This window comes from Panthera uncia, assembly GCF_023721935.1.
Source record: "Panthera uncia isolate 11264 chromosome C1 unlocalized genomic scaffold, Puncia_PCG_1.0 HiC_scaffold_4, whole genome shotgun sequence".
Classification (NCBI taxonomy): domain Eukaryota; kingdom Metazoa; phylum Chordata; class Mammalia; order Carnivora; family Felidae; genus Panthera; species Panthera uncia.
In genome coordinates, this window is record NW_026057585.1 from 40539351 (window position 1) to 40559374 (window position 20024).

Below are 20024 nucleotides of genomic sequence, written 5' to 3' on the forward strand. Positions count from 1 at the left end.
CAGCTTGAGATTCTTTCTCTCTCTGCCCCTCACCCCCACTTGTGCACACTCTCTAAAAAAAAAAAAAAAAAGAGTTGTGGATTTAAAGAGTAGACACGACTGACAGAAAAGGGGAATGAGAGTTGGGAATTCTTGAAGTGACTGGCAAACTGAGGCCAGGAAGTAATAGAGATTGAAAGAAAAGGGAAATATGAAAAGACTAGAACTTTGGTGAATATGGAGTTTCTGGCCAGCATAGTCAGAAGTACTCAGTAGTATCTGATTTAAGATGAAGTTCCCTGAATGTGACCTGGCTAGCAACTGAGGCCTTTACTCAGGGTTGCAAACAGAACACAAATGAATGAGAATCAGTATGACAATAACTGGCAATTATGTGATTATTTCAAGTAATTTTACATACTCACACTCAGAAGTAAATGTTTAATGAATGAATGATCTGATCATTAAACTTCTTCCATTCCAACTCTTCATCCCATTGTTTAATAAACTACAGATTATTCTTAGGATTTTATTTTTAAGTAATCTCTACACCCAGTGTGGGGCATGAATTTACAACTTTGAGATCAAGAGTCCAAACTCTCCACAGACTGAGCCAGCCAGGGGCTCCACATTATTCTTTTTTAGACTGATGCAAAGAACTATCTGAAAACAAAGATGGAGTCTTTGCAGTGATTCATGGTTTCCTTCAATATTCACTTGCTAGAATAAGCTTCCTGAGGGTAAGCATATTTGTCTGTTTTGTTCACTAAGGTATCTCCAGCACCAAGAACAATGCCCAGCATTTTTCCTGAATTGAATAAGTAAGTACATATGGATGACAGGTATTATTTTAATCACAAAGGTAAATAAAACAATTCCTACACTTAAGGAGTTTACCATTTTAAAGGCTCTAAGCAAAAATCTCTTGGTCTTCACTTATATCAAATACATCATCATTAAAGAGCAAGGTTGTTAAGAATCCAAGTATTTATTACCTGTCCTGGATAAATGAAATGTATTGTAGTTTTCATATGTTTTTAAATTTAAAAAATAAACTACTATCCTATCTTGAGAAGTTAGTACTTGTATCATTAGGTACAATTAGATGACCTGTTATAAGTAATGATTATGGTAAATCACAAAAAATAATTTGATGCTTCTAAAAATTTTAATTCCTTCTTTTCATTATCAAGTCCTTTCAAATATATTTAACAAAAACGAAGTGAGAATATCAGTTAATATGAAGCAACATAAAAGAACAAACAGAATCAGAAGGCAAATTCCAAAGAGATCACTGGCTATAAATAGAGACATGGAAATGTCAGGAGAGAGAAGCAAAGTTCCATTAAAAAACAACAACAAAACTGTATGCCAAGTGGGCTTTACATCTCAAACCCACCCATTTTCAGTTAAGGATTTCTTTGGCAAAGATCCTCTTTCTTTCAATAATCTATCTCAAAATGTAAATATTGTGAGTAAAGGTAGATGTCCTCATTACAAATATCAAGATGTTTTTGGTTCTGCAAAGATTCTTCTTCCCTTTGTATTTAAGAAGCAGAAATCCTTCAACTGAAACTTAACCCAATCATTGCTGCTTCACAGAGTTTGTTGATGAAATAAAGAGCGCTGGATTAGGAATCTAGTCTTGGCTCTGCCATTAATCTTGTCACTTTGTGTATGGCTCTCAAGCAATCTGGGTCCCAATTTCCTCCACCATAAAATGAAAGAAACAGACTAGATGATCTTCAAGGTCTTTTCAAGTCTGCAAGTCTAAGAAAAGCTGAGTGAGGGTACACTTCCATGCTATAGCCTCAAAGGCCCCCAACATTCATAACCACATATTCAACAATTTGTTTAATTCTAGTTTTGCAGGAAAATGGTTAATATGGTAACAAACAATTCAACTTGATATTAAGATTTTATCAACATAAAAGCACCAAACCATACTGGGCAAACCAAAGAGTAAGATCTAGTCCTTGACCAGCCCTCTCTTACACAGACAGAAAAGCAGAGAACAAGATCTCGGTGTTTAGAACATTTACTAGTCTAGCTGGGGAAACAAAATTTAAGCTAAATTCCACATTTATTAAATACTTTTTGCATAATAGGGCAGTTTTCATTCTGATAAGCAGAATAATCAACTATGATGTTTATTAAAAAAAAGAAAGAAAGAAATAAATGTAGATTTCCTGAAACATTTTTCACTAGGTCCAGGTGGGGCCCAACTATCTACATTTAAAAAAAAAAACACCCCAGATGATGTAGGGTGTTTCTCAAACATACCTTTGTTTTAAGAAACATTGCCCTAGCCTCGATCAACAAAAAAATAGGGTTCAAAAATAGAAAATGCTTTTAGACCTTGAGTTCTCTAGAAAACTAGAGAAAAAACTAGAGGACAAACTGTAAGGTATCAAAAATAAGCAAGTCTAATGGAGCATGTAGGCTTCAGTTATATTTCAGTGGTTCTCAAGTGTGGGCTGCGCTTTAAGGATCAACTTAAGAAGATGTCACACAGGGGCGCCTGGGTGGCGCAGTCGGTTAAGCGTCCGACTTCAGCCAGGTCACGATCTCGCGGTCTGTGAGTTCGAGCCCCGCGTCAGGCTCTGGGCTGATGGCTCGGAGCCTGGAGCCTGTTTCCGATTCTGTGTCTCCCTCTCTTTCTGCCCCTCCCCCGTTCATGCTCTGTCTCTCTCTGTCCCAAAAATAAATAAAAAAACGTTGAAAAAAAAAAAATTTAAAAAAAAGAAGATGTCACACATAGAGATAATAGACCAATTAAATCAGTCTCTGGGAGTAGGGATTGGGGCTCAGCTTAAACATGTTTAGAAAAGCTCCCCTGTAACCAATACACTGAATTAAGTAAAAGATCAATGGAATTGGTTAGTCAGGTTAAGGTTCATGAAAAAAGATGATTTTTAATTTTCATTTTTATTTGGCTAAAGTTTTAATGGAAAAAGATAAATGTAACAGAAGTGAAAGGAACTGATGTATAAATATATGATCTAAGTAGGGAAGGAAAAAAACATGTTTTGGCCACAAGATAAAGGGAGAATAAGAACAGTAAATGTGAATTTATTTTAGACATTTTGGTTTTGAAGCAACATGCAAGATGAGTCTTGGAGGTTGCTGCAGACACAGATTTGGAAGTACATTTAGGGAATAGGTAGAGGACCAATTCAAAGTAAATTATGAAAACTTATATCACACTATGTTAACTGTAATATAATTAAAATAAAATTTAAAAAAAGTTTCATAGGTCAAAAAAAAGAAACCATATATATTATACATTATGCAGTTTTATTATATATTATATTCTGCAGTATTATATACCAGCTTTGTTATAAGTTATTGGAATGCATGCTATAGAATTAACTAAAATCACTCAGGAACTGGGTGGTAAAGGCCAGTTTTTTGAGACAGATGCTGTCAGGAGTACCAAATTTCAATCTAGAATTATCCCTAAAGTAAGGGGAAGCTGGGAGTATTATGGCTCATCAGCAAGGGCAGTCAGCTCTACATTTTTTTCACTAAATATGGATATTCAATTTCTTATATATTTTATGATGCTGTGCTAGATCTCCTATGATCCTGGTCAAGGGACAGATCCTGCTTACACACTGGCTGCCAAAAGATGTGAGCAACTAGCCAAATACTATCTATATTCAAAGAAGTCCTTTGTATGATACAGTTAAGGATGGTCCTTCTCTCATAAAACTTGAAGAACCCTGTAAAGTTGGGAATGGTACTTTAGCAAGCCCCTCCCTCTTCCCCCATACAGTATATGCCTTTCCCCTTCACTGAAGGAGGTCTTAAAGAGCAAAGAAAATTTATATTATTTTCACAAAGAACCTTTGTCTCAAACACTAATTGTTCCAAAAGATTGAACTATGAAGAATTTTATCCTCAATTCTCAGAAGACTCTGATTTTAAAATTTTTGGTATGCTTCTTTTGGGAGGGGGGCTAGTTTGTGGAGGAGTCCAATATGCAGACAAAGAGTAAAAACACTATCATAGATGCTGTGTGGTAATACAGGGAAAAAATTAAAATTAAGCAATCCTATTCTTGTCTTGAAGATGCTTACAATCTAGTTAGTGGTGTGAATTACAAAACAAAACCCCCCTGTACAATTTCTTTGAAAAATAACACTAATTATACCAAATATATATGTATGTATACACATACATCATACACACACACGCCATAAAGCACTATAGTTTATTTAGGAGAGGGAGGGAGGGAGAGAGAAAACACCAGGGGAGGGGGGGGAGAGGCAGAGGGCAGAGAGAGAAGGGGACAGAGGATCCTAAGCAGGCTCTGTGCTGACACCAGAGAGACTGATTGCTCAAACTCACGAACCATGAGATCATGACCTAAGCTAAAGTCAGATGCTTAACCGACTGAGCCACCCAGGCACCCATAAAGCACCATATATACTTTAGTAAGGCATATTACTAATCCATCCAATGCAATTAACAATACAGAAAAGCAAGCTTGTATCATGTTATACATACATGGGTTCTTTGATTTTGTAACATTTTTATTACCTTACATTAAGATCTGCCTTCCCATGAAGAACTTCAGCATATGTCTTAATAGAAACAAATGCAAATACATATTTTTAAAATCCAAGTGAGAAATACTAAATTGTGAACCATACCATAGAAATTACAAAGACATATATCCCATTACTTGACTTTGAATAGATTCTTCCATTCTTTCAACTCAGACTGCCTGGGTTCAAATCACTAACACTAACATGTGACCGTGAGCAAGTTGGTTAACTTACCTGTACTGCAACAAAATGGAGATTTTAATAGCATCTCATAGAGCCATATGAGAATTAATGAATTAAATACAAGTAAAGCACTCAGAACAGGACCCAGTATATAGTACTAGCCACTATTAGCTATTGCTATGTTTTAGAGCATGCTATGCAGTAAAGGCACAGAAAAGACAGAGCTCTTACTGCCATGGACCTTACAACCTAGTGGGAATTCCAAATAAAAAATAAGTGATATTATGTTATTATTACCATGATGTAGTACATGATAACAAATAAGAATCCCTAAATTTGAGAGGCTTCTGGGTGGCTCAGTCAGTTAAGCGTCCGACTTCGGCTCAGGCATGATCTCACAGTTTTGTGAGTTCACACCCGGGATCGGGCTCTCTGCTATGAGCACAGAGCCCATTTTGGATTCTCTGTCCCCTCTCTCTGCTCCTCCCCCACTCGCACTTTCTCCCTCAAAAATAAACATTAAAAAGAAAAAAAAAAAAAGAATCCCTAGAGAGCTCTGGACTAGCCAAACACTATATATATTCAAAGAGGCCCTTTGAATTTTCTGGAAAAATGGAAACAATCAGCAACAGTAAAATGGAAGAGGTAGGAAGGATACCTGACAAAAAGGGGGCTCTGCAGTTATGGATAAGTGAGAATGATAAGGATGATAAAAAGCTGGATTTAGGGCAAATCAAATGATTATGAGTAATATCCTAGTATTCTTCAGTCTTCTTACAGTGCTTTAATCAGGACCACACTATCAAATTTGGCAACCAAATCAGAGAAGAAATTTCTAATAACTGAGGGGAAGGGGATATGTTTTCACATAGTGACTTCTATTTTCCCTTTCAGAAGTTTATGTAAGACTTTTTATTATCCTTTACTGTTGGCTACTTTTCAGAAACAGAGTAATTGCCCTCTTTTTGGTATGCTGGTAAAAGGAAAAAGTTATATGACTTACCAAAGGGCACAGGGGTTATATTTGAACACAGATCCTCTGGGACCAAGTCCAGAGTCTTTTCCACTATCTGGGGCTGCCTCCAGTTTCAGACACTGGTCAAGCTGTTGGTTCTCCACAATGGTCCAAAGTCAATTTGTGCTAACAACTTTGTCCTCTAAGATGCAAATATATCCTGCTTCCATTCATACCTTAGTCTGAAACAGAATTCTAGAAACTCAGTCAGAAGGGATATAAAAGTCATTAAGACCAGTGACCAGGGGCGCCTGGGTGGCTCAGTCGGTTAAGCGTCCGACTTCAGCTCAGGTCACGATCTCACGGTCCATGAGTTCGAGCCCCGCGTCAGACTCTGGGCTGATGGCTCAGAGCCTGGAGCCTGCTTCCAATTCTGTGTCTCCCTCTCTCTCTGCCCCCCCCCCGTTCATGCTTCGTGTCTCTCTGTCCCAAAAATAAATAAAAAACGTTGAAAAAAAAATTAAAAAAATAAAATAAAATAAAAAAATAAATAAATAAATGTTAAAAAAAAAAAAAAAAAAAAAAAAAAAGACCAGTGACCAGCCTAATGAACAAAACCCTAACTACATCCTGGTATGTTTAATTTGAAGTGGCCACTTCCCTCCTCACATCTAAACTGAATCTTTTGTGACTATGATACTGAGGAAATACTGGCCTGGTTAAATGACACAGAGTATAGCAAGAAGTTACCAGATCCTTCTGCCTAAGAGTTGTTAGGAGGTAGGTGATGGGCATAAAGGTGAGGCAGGAAGCCTGTACAATTTTGTCACTCTAAAATGCCTGTTAAAAAGCCATAATGGGGGGCACCCAGATGGTTCGGTTGGTTAAGCATCCGACTCTCAATTTTGGCTCAGGTCATGATGTCACAGTTCATGAGTTTGAGCCCTGATTACGGCTCATGCTGACAGCATGGGGCCTGCTTGGGATTCTCTCCGTCCCTCTCTCTCTCAAAATAAATAAAAAACTAAAAAAAAAGAAAAAAAAAAGAAAAAAAGAAAGCAATAATGGACTACTTTTCTATAATAGCTAAAAATAAGAATCTGTTAATATTTCAGATTTACCAACTCCAAAAGTGAAAAGTTGTACTAAGAAAAAGGTCACTCAGTCATCTGGTAACCAATAAGTCAGAAGGTAAAATGAAGAAACTTGCCAGTACATTTAATAGCCCAACTTTTATTATGCTTGTTAATCTTTTCACTGTTATTTGGTGAATCTAAATGCTCCCCGCTAGACTTCTGTAAATTCAGACACTAACTTTTGCTTCATCCTAAGAATGAAATATGAAATACCAACTTCTGTGTTAAAAGTGTGACTATAAAATATAATCTAGTCAAATATTTAGCTAATCTCTCAAAGCACAATAAACCAATTTTAGATTAGCGATGATATACCCACTTTTAAGAAAAGTTACATTGCAAAAAGGAATGAATTTAGTTAAGAAAATCCTGATTTCAGGGGCACCTGGGTGGCTCAGTCGGTTAAGCGTCCAACTTCGGCTCAGGTCATGATCTCACAATTTGAGAGTTCGAGCCCTGCGTCAGGCTCTGTGCTGGCAGTTCAGAGCCTAGAGCTTGCTTTGGATTCTGTGTCTCCCTCTCTCTGCGCCCCTCCCCCACTCATGCTCTGTCTCTGTCTCTTAAAAAAATGAATAAATGTTAAAAAAAAAAGTTTAAAGAAAATCCTGATTTCATCAGTTATAATGAAATTACCTAGAATAACCAGCAAAGTACAAATGGGTTTAAAACGATTGTGTAGACTGAGAATTCACATATAGCTTAATCAAAAGTCACTGGTTATTTCTCCCACAACTCAGTTGCTCTTGCAGGATTCTGGGTTTTACTAAAACTAAGATTTGAACATAGCTGTAATCCAAAAAATTTACATGGATTAGCCTTCCTTCGTGATAAGATGCCAGAAACTGAATTACATGTTAATAATATTAATTTCCACTTTACAGCACTTTCTGGTTTCTGAAGAACTCGCAGATACCTCATTTGAGGATAGCAAAGCAAGTTGTCATAATGTAGAGGAGAAATCTGAGACACAGCAACTAAATTACTTGCCTAAGGTCACAAAATCAACTAAAATGTAGAGACAGATTTTTTTCAATATTCTATTCATTCAGCAAATATCTAGAACACTAAGACTAGACATTAGGGACAGGTCAATGGTAAAGGTAGACAAAGTCCTCCCTCTCCAGTTTACATTCTAAAGGAAAAGAGACAATAAACAAGTAAACACACACACACACACACACATATATATATATGTATATACACTTATTTATATATAATTTTTAGAGAGAGAGTGCAAGTGAGGGAGAGGGACTGGGGGGGGCAGGGAAGAGAGAGAGAGAGAAGTAATAGGATAGTGATTGCAGAATGGCACAACTAGAGGTCAGAGAGGGCCTAAGGAGGTGACATCTGAACTGAGCCTTGAATGACGAGGACAGATTATCCATGTGAAAGTCTATGAGAGCATCCACACCAGGCAGAAAAAAAAGGAATCCTAAAGGCAGGAATGATCTTGGACAGCAAGGTGGGTGAAGTGGAATAAAAGGGAGGAATGTTTAGAGACAGTGGCCTGATTATATGGAGCCTGTACACTATTCCAGGGTATAGGATTTAAAGTGCAATAGGAAGGGTTGCCTCAGTGGCTCAGTCAGTTGGGCGTCCAACTCTGGATTTCAGCTTGGGTCATGATTTCGTGATTCATGGGTTCAGACCCCGCATCAGGCTCTGCGCTGACAGTGAGGGGCTTGCTTGGGATTCTTTCTCCATCTCTCTCTGCCCCTCCCCTTCATGTGCACACATGCACTCTCTTTAAAAGGTAAAAAATAATAATAATAAAGTGCAATAGGAACACAAAGGTGAGATGACCTGATTTATGTTATAAAGGAATCATTCAAGGAGCACCTGGGTGGCTCAATCGGTTGAGTGTCTAACTTTAGCTCAGGTCATGATCTCAGTTTGTGGGTTCAAGCCCTGCATTGGGCTCTGTGCTGACAGCTTAGAGCCTGGAGCCTGCTTCAGATTCTGTGTCTCCTTCTCTCTCTGCCCCCTCCCCCACTCATTCTCTCTCTCTAAAATAAAGAGTTTTTTAATTAAAAAAGATGTAAAGACATTATTCAAGCTGCTATATAAACAATTGCAACACAATCATCAAGTAGAGGCTTGAGCTTCAAAAATATTGGAAATGGCTGCTTGTTACTTTTGAGAACTTACACATATATTACATACTTTTCTGTATGAAATTTCATAATATTAAAGAGCAAACTGTAGACATGTAAGGGTAGAAGCAGAAAAACCAACCAGTACTATAACAGTCCAGGATGGAGGTGATGGTAACTTGGGAGCGGAAATGGAAATTAATAGAATTTGGAATATACCTCAAAAGTATGATAAATAGGTATTCCCAATGGAGAGGCAGGCACAGGAATGAAGGCTGACTAGTGGTTCTCAATGTGAGATGATTTTGCCTATCTGGAGACATTTTTGACTTTCACAACTGAGTGTGTGTGTGTTTGTGGCTGGGGGGGGTGTTACTGGCATCTATGGGTAGAGGCTAAGGCTGCTAAACATATTACACTAGATAGTAGTATTACAAAATATAGAGTTATCTGATCAAACAGTCTAAATGGTATTGAAGTTAAGATATCCCTATCTAAACTGATTTCAACTGGGTCCCATCCTAGAATACCCATTCTTCCAGGACAGTCTACAAATAAACTAGAAATGGAGGCCCTTATTTTCAATATTTAGAGACAACTAATACTGTCTGAAATAAAGTTTATTTGAGGGTAAATTATATCACTCTGTGGTTACATTACATTCATCAGGATGGAATAGGTCTAATTAATATGAAGAAATCAATTGATTAATAAATGCCATTTGTTGGATAATCTTTTTCAAAACAACTGTAAAAATTTTGTTTAGCAATACCACCCAACAACGTTTTACAGTCTTTTTTTTTTACGTTATACTTAAATCTGTAGTCCAATACATTCACTGCTTTTCCAAATAGAAATCCCACCCACCAACCCAAATCTAAAAGGATAGTTATGAACACTGAAAAAGATAATCAAAACTGTATAACTCGTTAAGATGGTAAGAAAAGCTTCATTGGAGGAAAATGATGCCACAATTGTAGCTATATGCATATAACTGTCTAATGATCCAACTTATTTGGGGCCTTGAACAAATGCACACATTAGTTATCAGTAAGACAGCAGCACACATTTCTCCCAGTTACTCTTAAGACTAGCAATGGGGAAAGTACTCTTTTAGACCTAATTCACCAAACACAAAATGCCAAGTTGATAAAGTTCATTTTACCTAGGTCTTTGTTCTCCAAAAATAAAAGAATTCGGGGAAGAAAACCATTTCGGTCGACTCCTAAATAAGATTCCCGAAGCATCCCCATGAATCTGAAACTACTACTAATAATATTGCAGTAAATTACATGCCATCATATGTCGGGAAGGCCTGAAGTTACCTGATAATTGGGAACAGATAACAAAATATACACACTAACAAAGCTATCTAGTCCAGGGATGACAATTCAGAACATTACATGTGGGTTCTTACCGGTAGGGGATGGGGCAAACTATTGTTAGAAGAATTTGATGTTGTTCTTATAAGATGATCTCAATAAAACTGATCCCGGACACATACAATACTAGATTACTAAGTGTGGTTACAACAGAATTTTAGGAGCAGTCACATTTTTTAAAGGTAAAGAATAGGGCAGTCATAACTTCAAAGCTTCATCCACATTATTTACACAAGATGTCGAAATCAGCTCAAGAACTAAAAGGCCTCCAGCCTAAATTAATCCCCACTTGTGATAAAGCTAAAAGATCTGGCAATCTAGAAGTAAAATACAGGGACACTTTACTACCCTGAAAATCATGCCGAGATCCCGCTAGGCCGGGCGGACGTTTTCAGGAACATCTCCGCGTGGCGTCCCGGGCACGCTTCTCCCAGGCGCACTCCTGGTTGCGGCACTCTCGAGATACTGTTGCGTCGTCCTAACGCCCGTCGACGTCACCCACTTTCCCATGGATACACGGAAGGACCCTTGGAGGAAAATTCACCCACACTCCCTCCCCGAGGCGGCAACCAATAGAAAGCAACTACTCCTTTTCTTCAGGTTTTCAGAAACTCCAGCCAACAGGGGTCGCCGCGCCACTCTTACCCACCACCCCGGAAGTACAACCACACAGTCTCAACACGCGAATGCGCGTAGAGGAGGCGCCAAAAATAAACTTCACTCTCGCGATATCGTGAACACACTTCTCGCGACATCTCTCTGCTTCACCTTGTTTTTTTCAACCCCACCCCCACAGCAGCGCGTCGCTTCAAAACATCGCGAGATTTTCTCCTTTCAGTCTCCGCCCCTTTACGGCACGATGGTCGCACAAGAATGTGATACAGCCTCGACGGCCGCCATTTTCTTTCTTTCTTAGCAGTTGGCTGAGGGAACATCTCTGCGAAGAAGCGGCAGCGGCCTCTGTAGCCTAGACATGGCAGACTACTCAACAGTGCCTCCACCTTCCTCTGGCTCAGCTGGTGGTGGAGGCGGCGGCGGTGGTGGTGGAGGAGTTAACGATGCTTTCAAAGATGCGCTGCAGAGAGCACGGCAGGTAAGTCTGGACCGTGCGGCGGGATTCCGAACGCTCACGGTAATTGGCCGCTGGCTGAGTAGGCCGCTACTTCGCGCATGAGGAAGAGGAAAGAAGTGCCCTTCCGGGCTCTGAAATGTGAGGAGACTCAGGGTTCCCATGTTGGTAATACAGTTTAGAGGCTGGAACTCGATTTTGTGTTTCTTAGTGTTTAAGCCATTTAGAACCCCAACGCGTTAGGCATAGATGGCTTTAGGTCTTTCGCTTCTGCGGCAGTCGCGCTTCCTTCTCCGAGGAGTTAGCTTGGCATTTCCTTTCTCTCAGAATGAACATCCTCCACCATGGGATAAAGCGCGCGTAGTTTTACACAATAGTATGGAAGGTTCTGGTAATGAGTTTGAGAGAGGACTAGGGTTTGTCCTCAAGAGCCATAGTAAGGAAGGGTTATGTCAGTAAAGCAGTTTTCACAGCTTCCAGTTCATCCGAGCTCTCTCGAAATTAATTTTTCGCTTTCGTTCACTTTCACATCTACAAGGAAGAGGCTTCAGAGAATACTAGTATCCGAGGTTGGAATCCTTCCTCAGAGCAGGATTTACGTGTCAGTGTTCTACCAGTTCTTCCCCCTTATTTCTCAAAATGGCTTCAGGCCCATTATACCCGAAGTTTCAGTTTGAATCTGCCTCTCTGTTCAGAGTCGTAAACTGACCACACTTCTTTGTATTACGTAGGTGCGTATATATATGCCCTCAAGGCAGTTCTTTCCCAAATGAAAGCTGTTAAAAAACAGAAAATTACTCCAGGAAATGTAAAGACTTATTAGTTTGAACTTTACCTTTATTAGGTAGTCCCTTAACATAATTATAACTTAAAATGTTATGATGTTGGTATGTGTATGTAAGCAAAATCTTATTCTCGTTATGACATGCGTATTAGGTGCTAGACGTTTTTAGATTAGTGTTTAAAGCGAACGCTAATCAGATACTAATACTGTGCTGTGTTTTGTTTGCATTAAGGAGTTCACTTCGTTAACCTTTTTCATCCTCCACTTTCACTAAAGGATCATTTGAGTCAAACTGCATAAAATCTGCAATAATGTAATAATAAGCTCTTTTTTAAGTAATGTGAACACGTTATAAATAAAAATATACCTATACTGGTTTATAATCAGAAATATTCGACAGTCAACAAAAAGTTACCGTTAATGTTAATTCTGTAGTTTCTTTACTTGAATTCTATTACTTCTGAACATTTTTAGAATAGCGACTGAAAGATTTTTTAAATGACACTCTTATTGGAGTTTTATTAGATTGGATTAGAAGATTCACCTAATTTTATTCAAATTATTGAATTAATTTGTGCCACACACTACTTAGATACTAGAGGGTTTTTTTACTGTATGAATTGGAGTTCTGCCTTCTAGGAAGTGTTGATACAGTCAAGGAACCAAATGCAAATGAATAGTAGTATTTGTTAATGCTTTCAGAGAGGAGTAGACAAAAATGGGCACCGTTAATTTATCCACTTGTTCTGTAAACATTTATAGAGTTCCTGCTGAGTCAGGCACTGTACACAACACCAAAGAGTGGGGTGCGTAACTGCCAAAGTAAAGGACTGATATTTTAAGCAAGACGTTAAAGAATGTGTGAGAGTTTGATCAGTGGAGAAAAGAAGCAGCGTGTGCAAAGGTATGGGAGTTTTTGGAATAACAAGAACCCATGAAGGAAGTCACTGGAGGATAATGTTGGTTGGGGGAAAGAGGGTGGAAATCAGGTGAGTACAGGTGGATACAACTTCTGAAAGACTTTGGGTTGCCATGCTTTAATTAAAAATTGGCTAATCTGTAATTTCGTGATTAAGTTAGACTGCTTTTTTAAATACAGAAATTGTCCTCAAACTATGGATTTCTTATACTCTCTTTTTATGCCAGTAGGTCAGCTGCCTCAATGTCCTTGCTGTAATATGATTCTTTACAGATGTCTTCTTGTAATAATTTGATTTTTTCTTTACAGAACTGACCTTAAACCTGAGATACCCAAATTTAGCTTTTGAGTTGAATTTCCCCTTCTGATTACATTTGAAGATGCCTTTATATGTCCGTTGTAGCTGTTTGTCTGATTATATAAATGGAATACAGGGAGGAGTACTTGGACTGAAGGAACAAGTTTAGGTTAACATCTGAACTACTTTTTTATATGAAAAGCATCCTGGATTATATTCCCAAAATCCCCATCTAACCTTAGATTTCTTTGTCTGGCATATTGTGCCATGTTCTTGGAAGGACCAGGAGATACAAGGATAGCTTCTTGCCCTCAGAGAGCTGTGTATTAGTGGGCATGTTGTTGACATTTTTAATCGGACAGTTCTTTGTTAATGCAGGACAAGTGAAGAGGATCCCTGGTCCCTACCTAGCTCGTTTTGCCATCTGGTAGTTTAGACCAAGCTGCCCAATTGTTTTTCCAGAGAATCCTGATGGCTTATTTTTTAATGTGAAATTTGCAGATTTTTAAGATACTCTCTTAGCTAACGTCAGCAGAGGAGCACCAGATTGCTTTTCTAGTTTAGGGTTTCTAACCTGTATACTTGAAAGATTTATATTTGTGTATTTTAAGCTATAACTCCAGAGGGTGAGGTTGGGATTCTTTGGTTAGGATTTTGGTGACCACATTAGATAATCAGTTCTGTCTCTAAAACACTGGGAAATCAAAATGTATCTCTACCTTTTTTTCCCCCCTTTGAGGTTATGTGAAGATAGAAGTGAATCAGACTGGCACTAAATGAGTGGTAGATCTCAAGTTAAGGTTATCAGCTTTGATGCCTTCACTTCTAAACAGCTGTTAGTCTGTACTCAGTTATTCTTGAAATCTTTCTTGATGATTGTAAAAGTGATTCAGATTGCATTATGTTGTTTGAATACAATGAAAATTCTACAAAACAGAATTGTTGACTTTTCAGTTACCATTAATCTCAACTTAAAACTAGCACTTTAGGGGCATTCGGGTGGCTCAGTCGGTTAAACGTTGGACTCCTGGTTTTGACTGGTGAGTTTGAGCCCCGCATCGGGCTCTGCACTAACAGCATGGAGCCTGCTTGGTTTTGTCTCCCTCTCTCTCTCTCTGCGCCTCCCCTGCTCACTCTGTCTCAAAAATAAAATAAACATTAAGAAAGAGGGAAGGAAGGAAACCAGTATTTGCATATTGGATGTTTTGTTTTTTATATTTTGTGACAGGATAGCAAAGCTTGATGATTAAAAATATTCTTGTTTTGTAGGGAGAGGACCATGTTGTGTCATTAAAAATGGTAGTGTTTTTACTGAGAGCTTTTCTGTAATGTCTTTGTATTTCTGAATTTTTGAGATGGTGTAACATTATTTTGAGTGAACAAGGTATCATTTTTCCATTTTCATTTGGATAGTTTTAGAACTATTCAGTGAATAATAGGGAGGTATAAATTATTCTTTCTATATGCAGAAGTTCTTAAGGAGTTTAAGAAGTACTACTCTGCAAACTTCTGCAGCATTTACAAAAGCTAACTGCAGAAGATTGCTGATTGATTACTTCTCTGTTCTTACAGAGATTTATCAGAAGGTATCACAGCTTAAACCATTTTCCTATCATCAGTAGTACTTAACAGTAGTTACGGTCCTCTCTCGGCCTGAAATACTGTAGTGCTCATCAGTGCCACAGAAGTGTATTTTAAGTTCCTAAGGAACAATTCAGATGTTAAGCTTTTAAAACTTAAGGGTAGAAAAGCAGTTGTTTTTAAATGTGGTGAAGAAGCTTTTCAGAAAAAGAAATAAGATTTTAATTAGATACTCAAAGACAAGGAACAGGCTTTTGAGAAAGTGAAAGGATGATTAAGGAAGGTTAGATTGACCAAAGCCTTTTTTATTTTATTTCAAAGGTTTTATTTATTTATTTATTTATTTATTTATTTAGAGTAATCTCTACCCAATGTGGGGCTTGAACTCATGACCCTGAGGTCAAGAGCCCCATTGCTTTTCTGACTGAGCCAGCCAGGCAAACCACAAAGCCTTTCTTAAATTAAGAATTTTAATATTTAGTCCTGATATGCTTTGAGTTAGTGTTTGCATTTACAGGTGAGGAAAAGGGAAATCTAGAAACCCTAGGAAGAACAGTTGGCATATGGTAACTGACAACATATATTAGACTCAAGTGATAAGTAAGTGGATTTTAAGACTCAAGTCGTTGAATATAGTTTCCTAACTGTAATGAAGTAGTTGGGTTTTTCATTTCATATCAGTCTCTTTGGGGGAATTCTAGACACCAGAAGTTTGGTTTTTCTGTGTAATTTTTTTTTATCATGGAAAATTTCAAACATACTTGAAATTAACAGATTAATATAATGAACTCCAATGAGCCTGTCACTCATTTTCAGTGGCACCCCTTATCGTAATTAATTAATTAGCATGGAGCTGTATAGAAATCATTGGGAATCTCCACCATTGACTATGTAATCTGAGTTAAGTTCTCGAGATTTTTTCAACTGTAAAATGGATCTCTACCTAAGTATCCTTACCTCATAGTGTTGTGATGATTCAGTGACAAAATGAATATAAAACATAGTGTGGAATTTGACTTACTGCTGACACTCAGAAACTAATATTAGTTTCATTTCCCCTTTCATAGAAAAATGGAGTCGATATCCACTGGTTGTGTCCTACTTGTGACTTGAAGCTAGTGTGTCTCGTGTGATGTTTGTTTACTTAAGTGCAAGCAATTATTTGCCCCATTCTTCAAGATTGAAATGATTTATGGTTCTGTAGCTGAGACTTTTCTTACAGGTACAGCTTTCCAGGCTTTTCCCCACGCCCTGTTTCTATAGAACAAGATTGTCTGATAGAAATACAATGCAAGTCACATACTTTATTTAATGCAACGTACCCAAAATATTACCATTTTAGCATGTGTCTAATTTTTTATTTTAAAAAAAAATTTTTTTTTAACGTTTATTTATTTTTGAGACAGAGAGAGACAGAGCATGAACGGGGGAGGGTCAGAGAGAGGGAGACACAGAATCTGAAACAGGCTCCAGGCTCTGAGCTGTCAACACAGACCCCGACGCGGGGCTTGAACTCACGGACCGTGAGATCATGACTTGAGCCAAAGTCGGCCGCTTAACCGACTGAGCCATCCAGGCGACCCGTAATTTTTTAAAAAATTAAGATGCTTTCGGTTCTTTGTGTTTGTTTCAAGTTTTCAGTATCCATTATGTATTTAACATTTAAATACATTTCAATTTGGACTAGCCACTTTTTAAGTACTCAATAACCATATGTAGCTACTAACATTTACCTTATTGGGCGACACAGCTTTGAAGTCCCATAAGGTGTTCACATTCTCTGTGCCCACAGCACACTTTTTGAAGAGTCATGGGAGAGAGCCATGGAGAAGAATTAAGACCTAGATTTTCCTCAAAGCTATTTATTTGGTCATTGGATTCTGGAGATTGCTGATTGATTACTTCTTTGTTCTTACAGAGATTTATCAGAAGCTTAATTCCAGCTGATGATTATTTGTTAACTCATTGAGGTTATTAAATGTATTAATACATTGATCTGTAATTTTAATAATTTCTTTTTCAAATTAATTTACTTATGTGTTAGATATTTAGCATATATGTGTAGTAGGAAATTTATGAAGAAATTTGGCACTGAGTAGTGTATAGTAGTTACAGTGTTATTCTTAATGATGGTGTGCTTTTGTTTTTTAAGATTGCAGCAAAAATTGGAGGTGATGCTGGTACATCACTGAATTCAAATGACTATGGTTATGGGGGACAAAAAAGACCTTTGGAAGACGGAGGTAAGTTGTAGTCATAAGTATTTTAATTGTTTTACACACAGTTTAGTTGAAGGCGGTTTTTAATATTTTTTGCATGTTCTTTATTGAAACATTACTTTTATAATAAGGTTCCTAAAATTGTAAGGTTTATATTGGCCTCAGAAGGAAAGGGGGGAAAAGACCTTAGACAAGGTAGGTAAAATTTTGAGCTAATCAGCAAGTTTTGTCTTAGTAGAAAACAACATTTTCTTTTTTTTAGGATTGTGCCAGATTGACAGTTTGCACAGACAACTTGTTAACATACTGAAAAGAACAAAAATATAAAATGTTTAGAAGACATTTCACTGGGTTTTTTTCTTCATACGTGAATTAATCTTTATATGCTATGTTTTCATTATTTTACTATTTCAGATTTCACTTTAAAGGTTGATGTTGCTATAGCTTGCTACTCTAGTGTGTTGCAGGTTATACCTTTTTTTTTTATGTTACTTTTTTTGTTTCAGTACCTTGTTTTGTGTTTCAGGTTTAACTCAAAATGTGGCTTAAAACATTAGATTTACAGTGCTTTGTGTTTTTTTTTTTTAAACATAATTGTTGAAGCTTCTGAACTTAGAAGTCTGCAAGTATTTTTTTGTTTTAGATTTGATATATGAATTTTGATACATTTTCTTTTTGCCATTTTATTTATTTAACTTTTTTTTTTTAAGGAGGATTCTGAATGAGCCTATAGAATGTATTTGTAGCTTTTGACCAGGTGTACTTGGTTTTCTTTTATTTAAGTGTCTTTCACATTTATAGTGAGGTTTTGATATACAAAAAAATGAGCTAATGATGCTTCAGATGTTGTATGTAATGTATTCTTTTTATTTTATGTGTAGATGGCTCTTGGACAAGTCCGAGCAGTACAACACACTGGGAGGGAATGCCCTCTCCTTTTAAAGGCAGGAATTTTTATTTATTACCTGTGTTTAGTATGTAAACGTGAAATAAACCAGTGGATTCTTAAATGGACACAAATATTTCTTGGATTATGTGTCTGAATTTTTGCTGCACAACATTCTGATGTTTAAACATTTAAGTTTGAAGGGGGGAGGAAAATGTAGTACTTTCAGATGTAGGTTGTCTATTCTAAGGTATGCATTGTATTCATCTGTGTAAAGGATGTAGATGAAGGTAGTCATGTAGTTGCTTTGAGTTTTTCTGCTGAAGTTTATGCTGTGAAATGTTTGGTTAGGAACAATAGAATAGTTTAGATTGAGATTGCCTTGTAATGTGATTTTTTTTATTTATTTTGCATAGCCTTGTGGTCACTGTCAGATACACTCAACTTTTGATATGTCAAATTTTCACGTTCTGATAGGTTCTGTTTTTCTTCCAGTCTTCAGTTCCTACAGTGGGAAGCATCATTAGCCTTTAGCATGTGATATTTTGCTAGTAATGGACCTAAGTACTTTGTCTTGTATCATTCTAAAGTGCTTAACATACATTAAGGTCAGTGATTTGATACAATCAAAAAGGATTTTTTTTTAATGTCTGTGCATCTTTTAAACATGAAAAGAATTAAAGAAATGTAATGTTTCTTTTGATTATTAAGAGTCTGGGATAAGTATTGGCACTTTTTGGTTCAAATGATAATTACCCTCAGCTATTTCAATAAGTGTTTACATTGATATTTATTCTTACTTGGGCACGGGTTAGCTAAGTCTTGTATTTGTACTTATTGGCAAAAAGTTAAAAAGCTCTTAATTTTGCAGATCAACCAGATGCTAAGAAAGTTGCTCCTCAAAATGACTGTAAGTATTTTAAATTGAGTCAAAAGCTAAAGTAACCGGAATTTAATATGAGGGTTTTGTTCCTGTTTTTTGTTGCATATCTTTGGAGTTAGTGTAAGGCCATGAATAGCTTTGTAAATATGTATTTCATGTCTTTATAATCTCCCACTTCGATTATGGCCGGGTATATATTAATAAGATTTGGTTGCTAAATTGTTTTTGTATTCAATTTATTTTATAATTCCATTTTTAACTTAAGCTTGCACCCCTTGAGAAAGGACAGTTTTTTTCCTATGTCATTGCTGATGATCTCTGCCATTACAGTGACTTTCTTGACCACTGTCAATGTTGATTTAAGTATTCTGCATAAAATTTTACTCTCTTAATTAAAGATACTGTGTGTATTGAGGAAAGATTTTAGAATTGTTGGATATAATTGTATTAAATATGTGGGAAACTTAGTTTTCATTTTATTTTTATTTGATTTTTTGGTAGCTTTTGGAACACAGTTACCACCGATGCATCAGCAGCAAAGGTATAGTGAAATGCTTTTCCAAGAGTTCTTTGCAAATTTTAGTTTAACTGTTGGTGAAAACACAGCCAAGTTAGTGTATAACGAGTATGTGTCTGCATTTTTTTTTTGCATATAAGAATTCATTTCCCTCCATTTAAGAAGGTGATACAGAAGGATAATTTTACCTTTTGAGTGAGATACATTTATAATTTGGAAGGATGGGTGGAATTAGCCATATTTTAGAAGAACTAAAGTGAATAATCACTAAGATAACATTACCTGAACTCCACCCTAATTCCTTTGTAGTTCATGCCTTTAGACTGTTCATCTACCATACCTTTTGACTTGATGTGTCAATTCTGACTTGAACTACTCAAGCTGTATTTTGACTATGAATATGTGCCTGAAAACCTAGTTTAAGCCTTTAGACTTCGATTTTTTGTTCGTGGGTTACCTTTTATGTGTAAACAGAGCTTCTTTCTTTGAAGGAAAATGTTAGTTTTTGTTATTTTTTAGCAGGTCTGTAATGACAGAAGAATACAAAGTTCCAGATGGAATGGTTGGATTTAGTAAGTAACCTAATT

The 20024-nt window shown here is 37.0% G+C and overlaps 2 protein-coding genes across 19 annotated transcripts in view; one reads left to right on the top strand and one right to left on the bottom strand.

Annotated features, from left to right (window-relative positions):
- DNAJB4 (DnaJ heat shock protein family (Hsp40) member B4) overlaps positions 1–10768 on the bottom strand; it is a 42839-nt gene extending 32071 nt beyond the window's left edge. Inside the window, exon 1 of one of the 2 annotated variants that reach the window (XM_049616964.1) lies at positions 10630–10768. The gene's annotated coding sequence lies outside the window, so the exon portion shown is untranslated. The other variant, XM_049616965.1, reaches the window with a different exon arrangement.
- A 381-nt stretch (positions 10769–11149) lies between these two features.
- The window catches only part of FUBP1 (far upstream element binding protein 1), a 50446-nt gene continuing 41571 nt past the window's right edge, over positions 11150–20024 (top strand). For 8 of the 17 annotated variants that reach the window (XM_049616947.1, XM_049616940.1, XM_049616939.1 and 5 more), the window contains exons 1-6: positions 11150–11374; positions 17085–17175; positions 18033–18095; positions 18909–18947; positions 19422–19461; positions 19957–20009. In XM_049616947.1, the coding sequence (XP_049472904.1) occupies positions 11255–11374; positions 17085–17175; positions 18033–18095; positions 18909–18947; positions 19422–19461; positions 19957–20009 (406 nt within the window). In that variant the 5' untranslated portion in view covers positions 11150–11254. The remainder of the gene's footprint in view (positions 11375–17084; positions 17176–18032; positions 18096–18908; positions 18948–19421; positions 19462–19956; positions 20010–20024) is intronic. The other 9 variants (XM_049616946.1, XM_049616952.1, XM_049616955.1 and 6 more) reach the window with 3 other exon arrangements.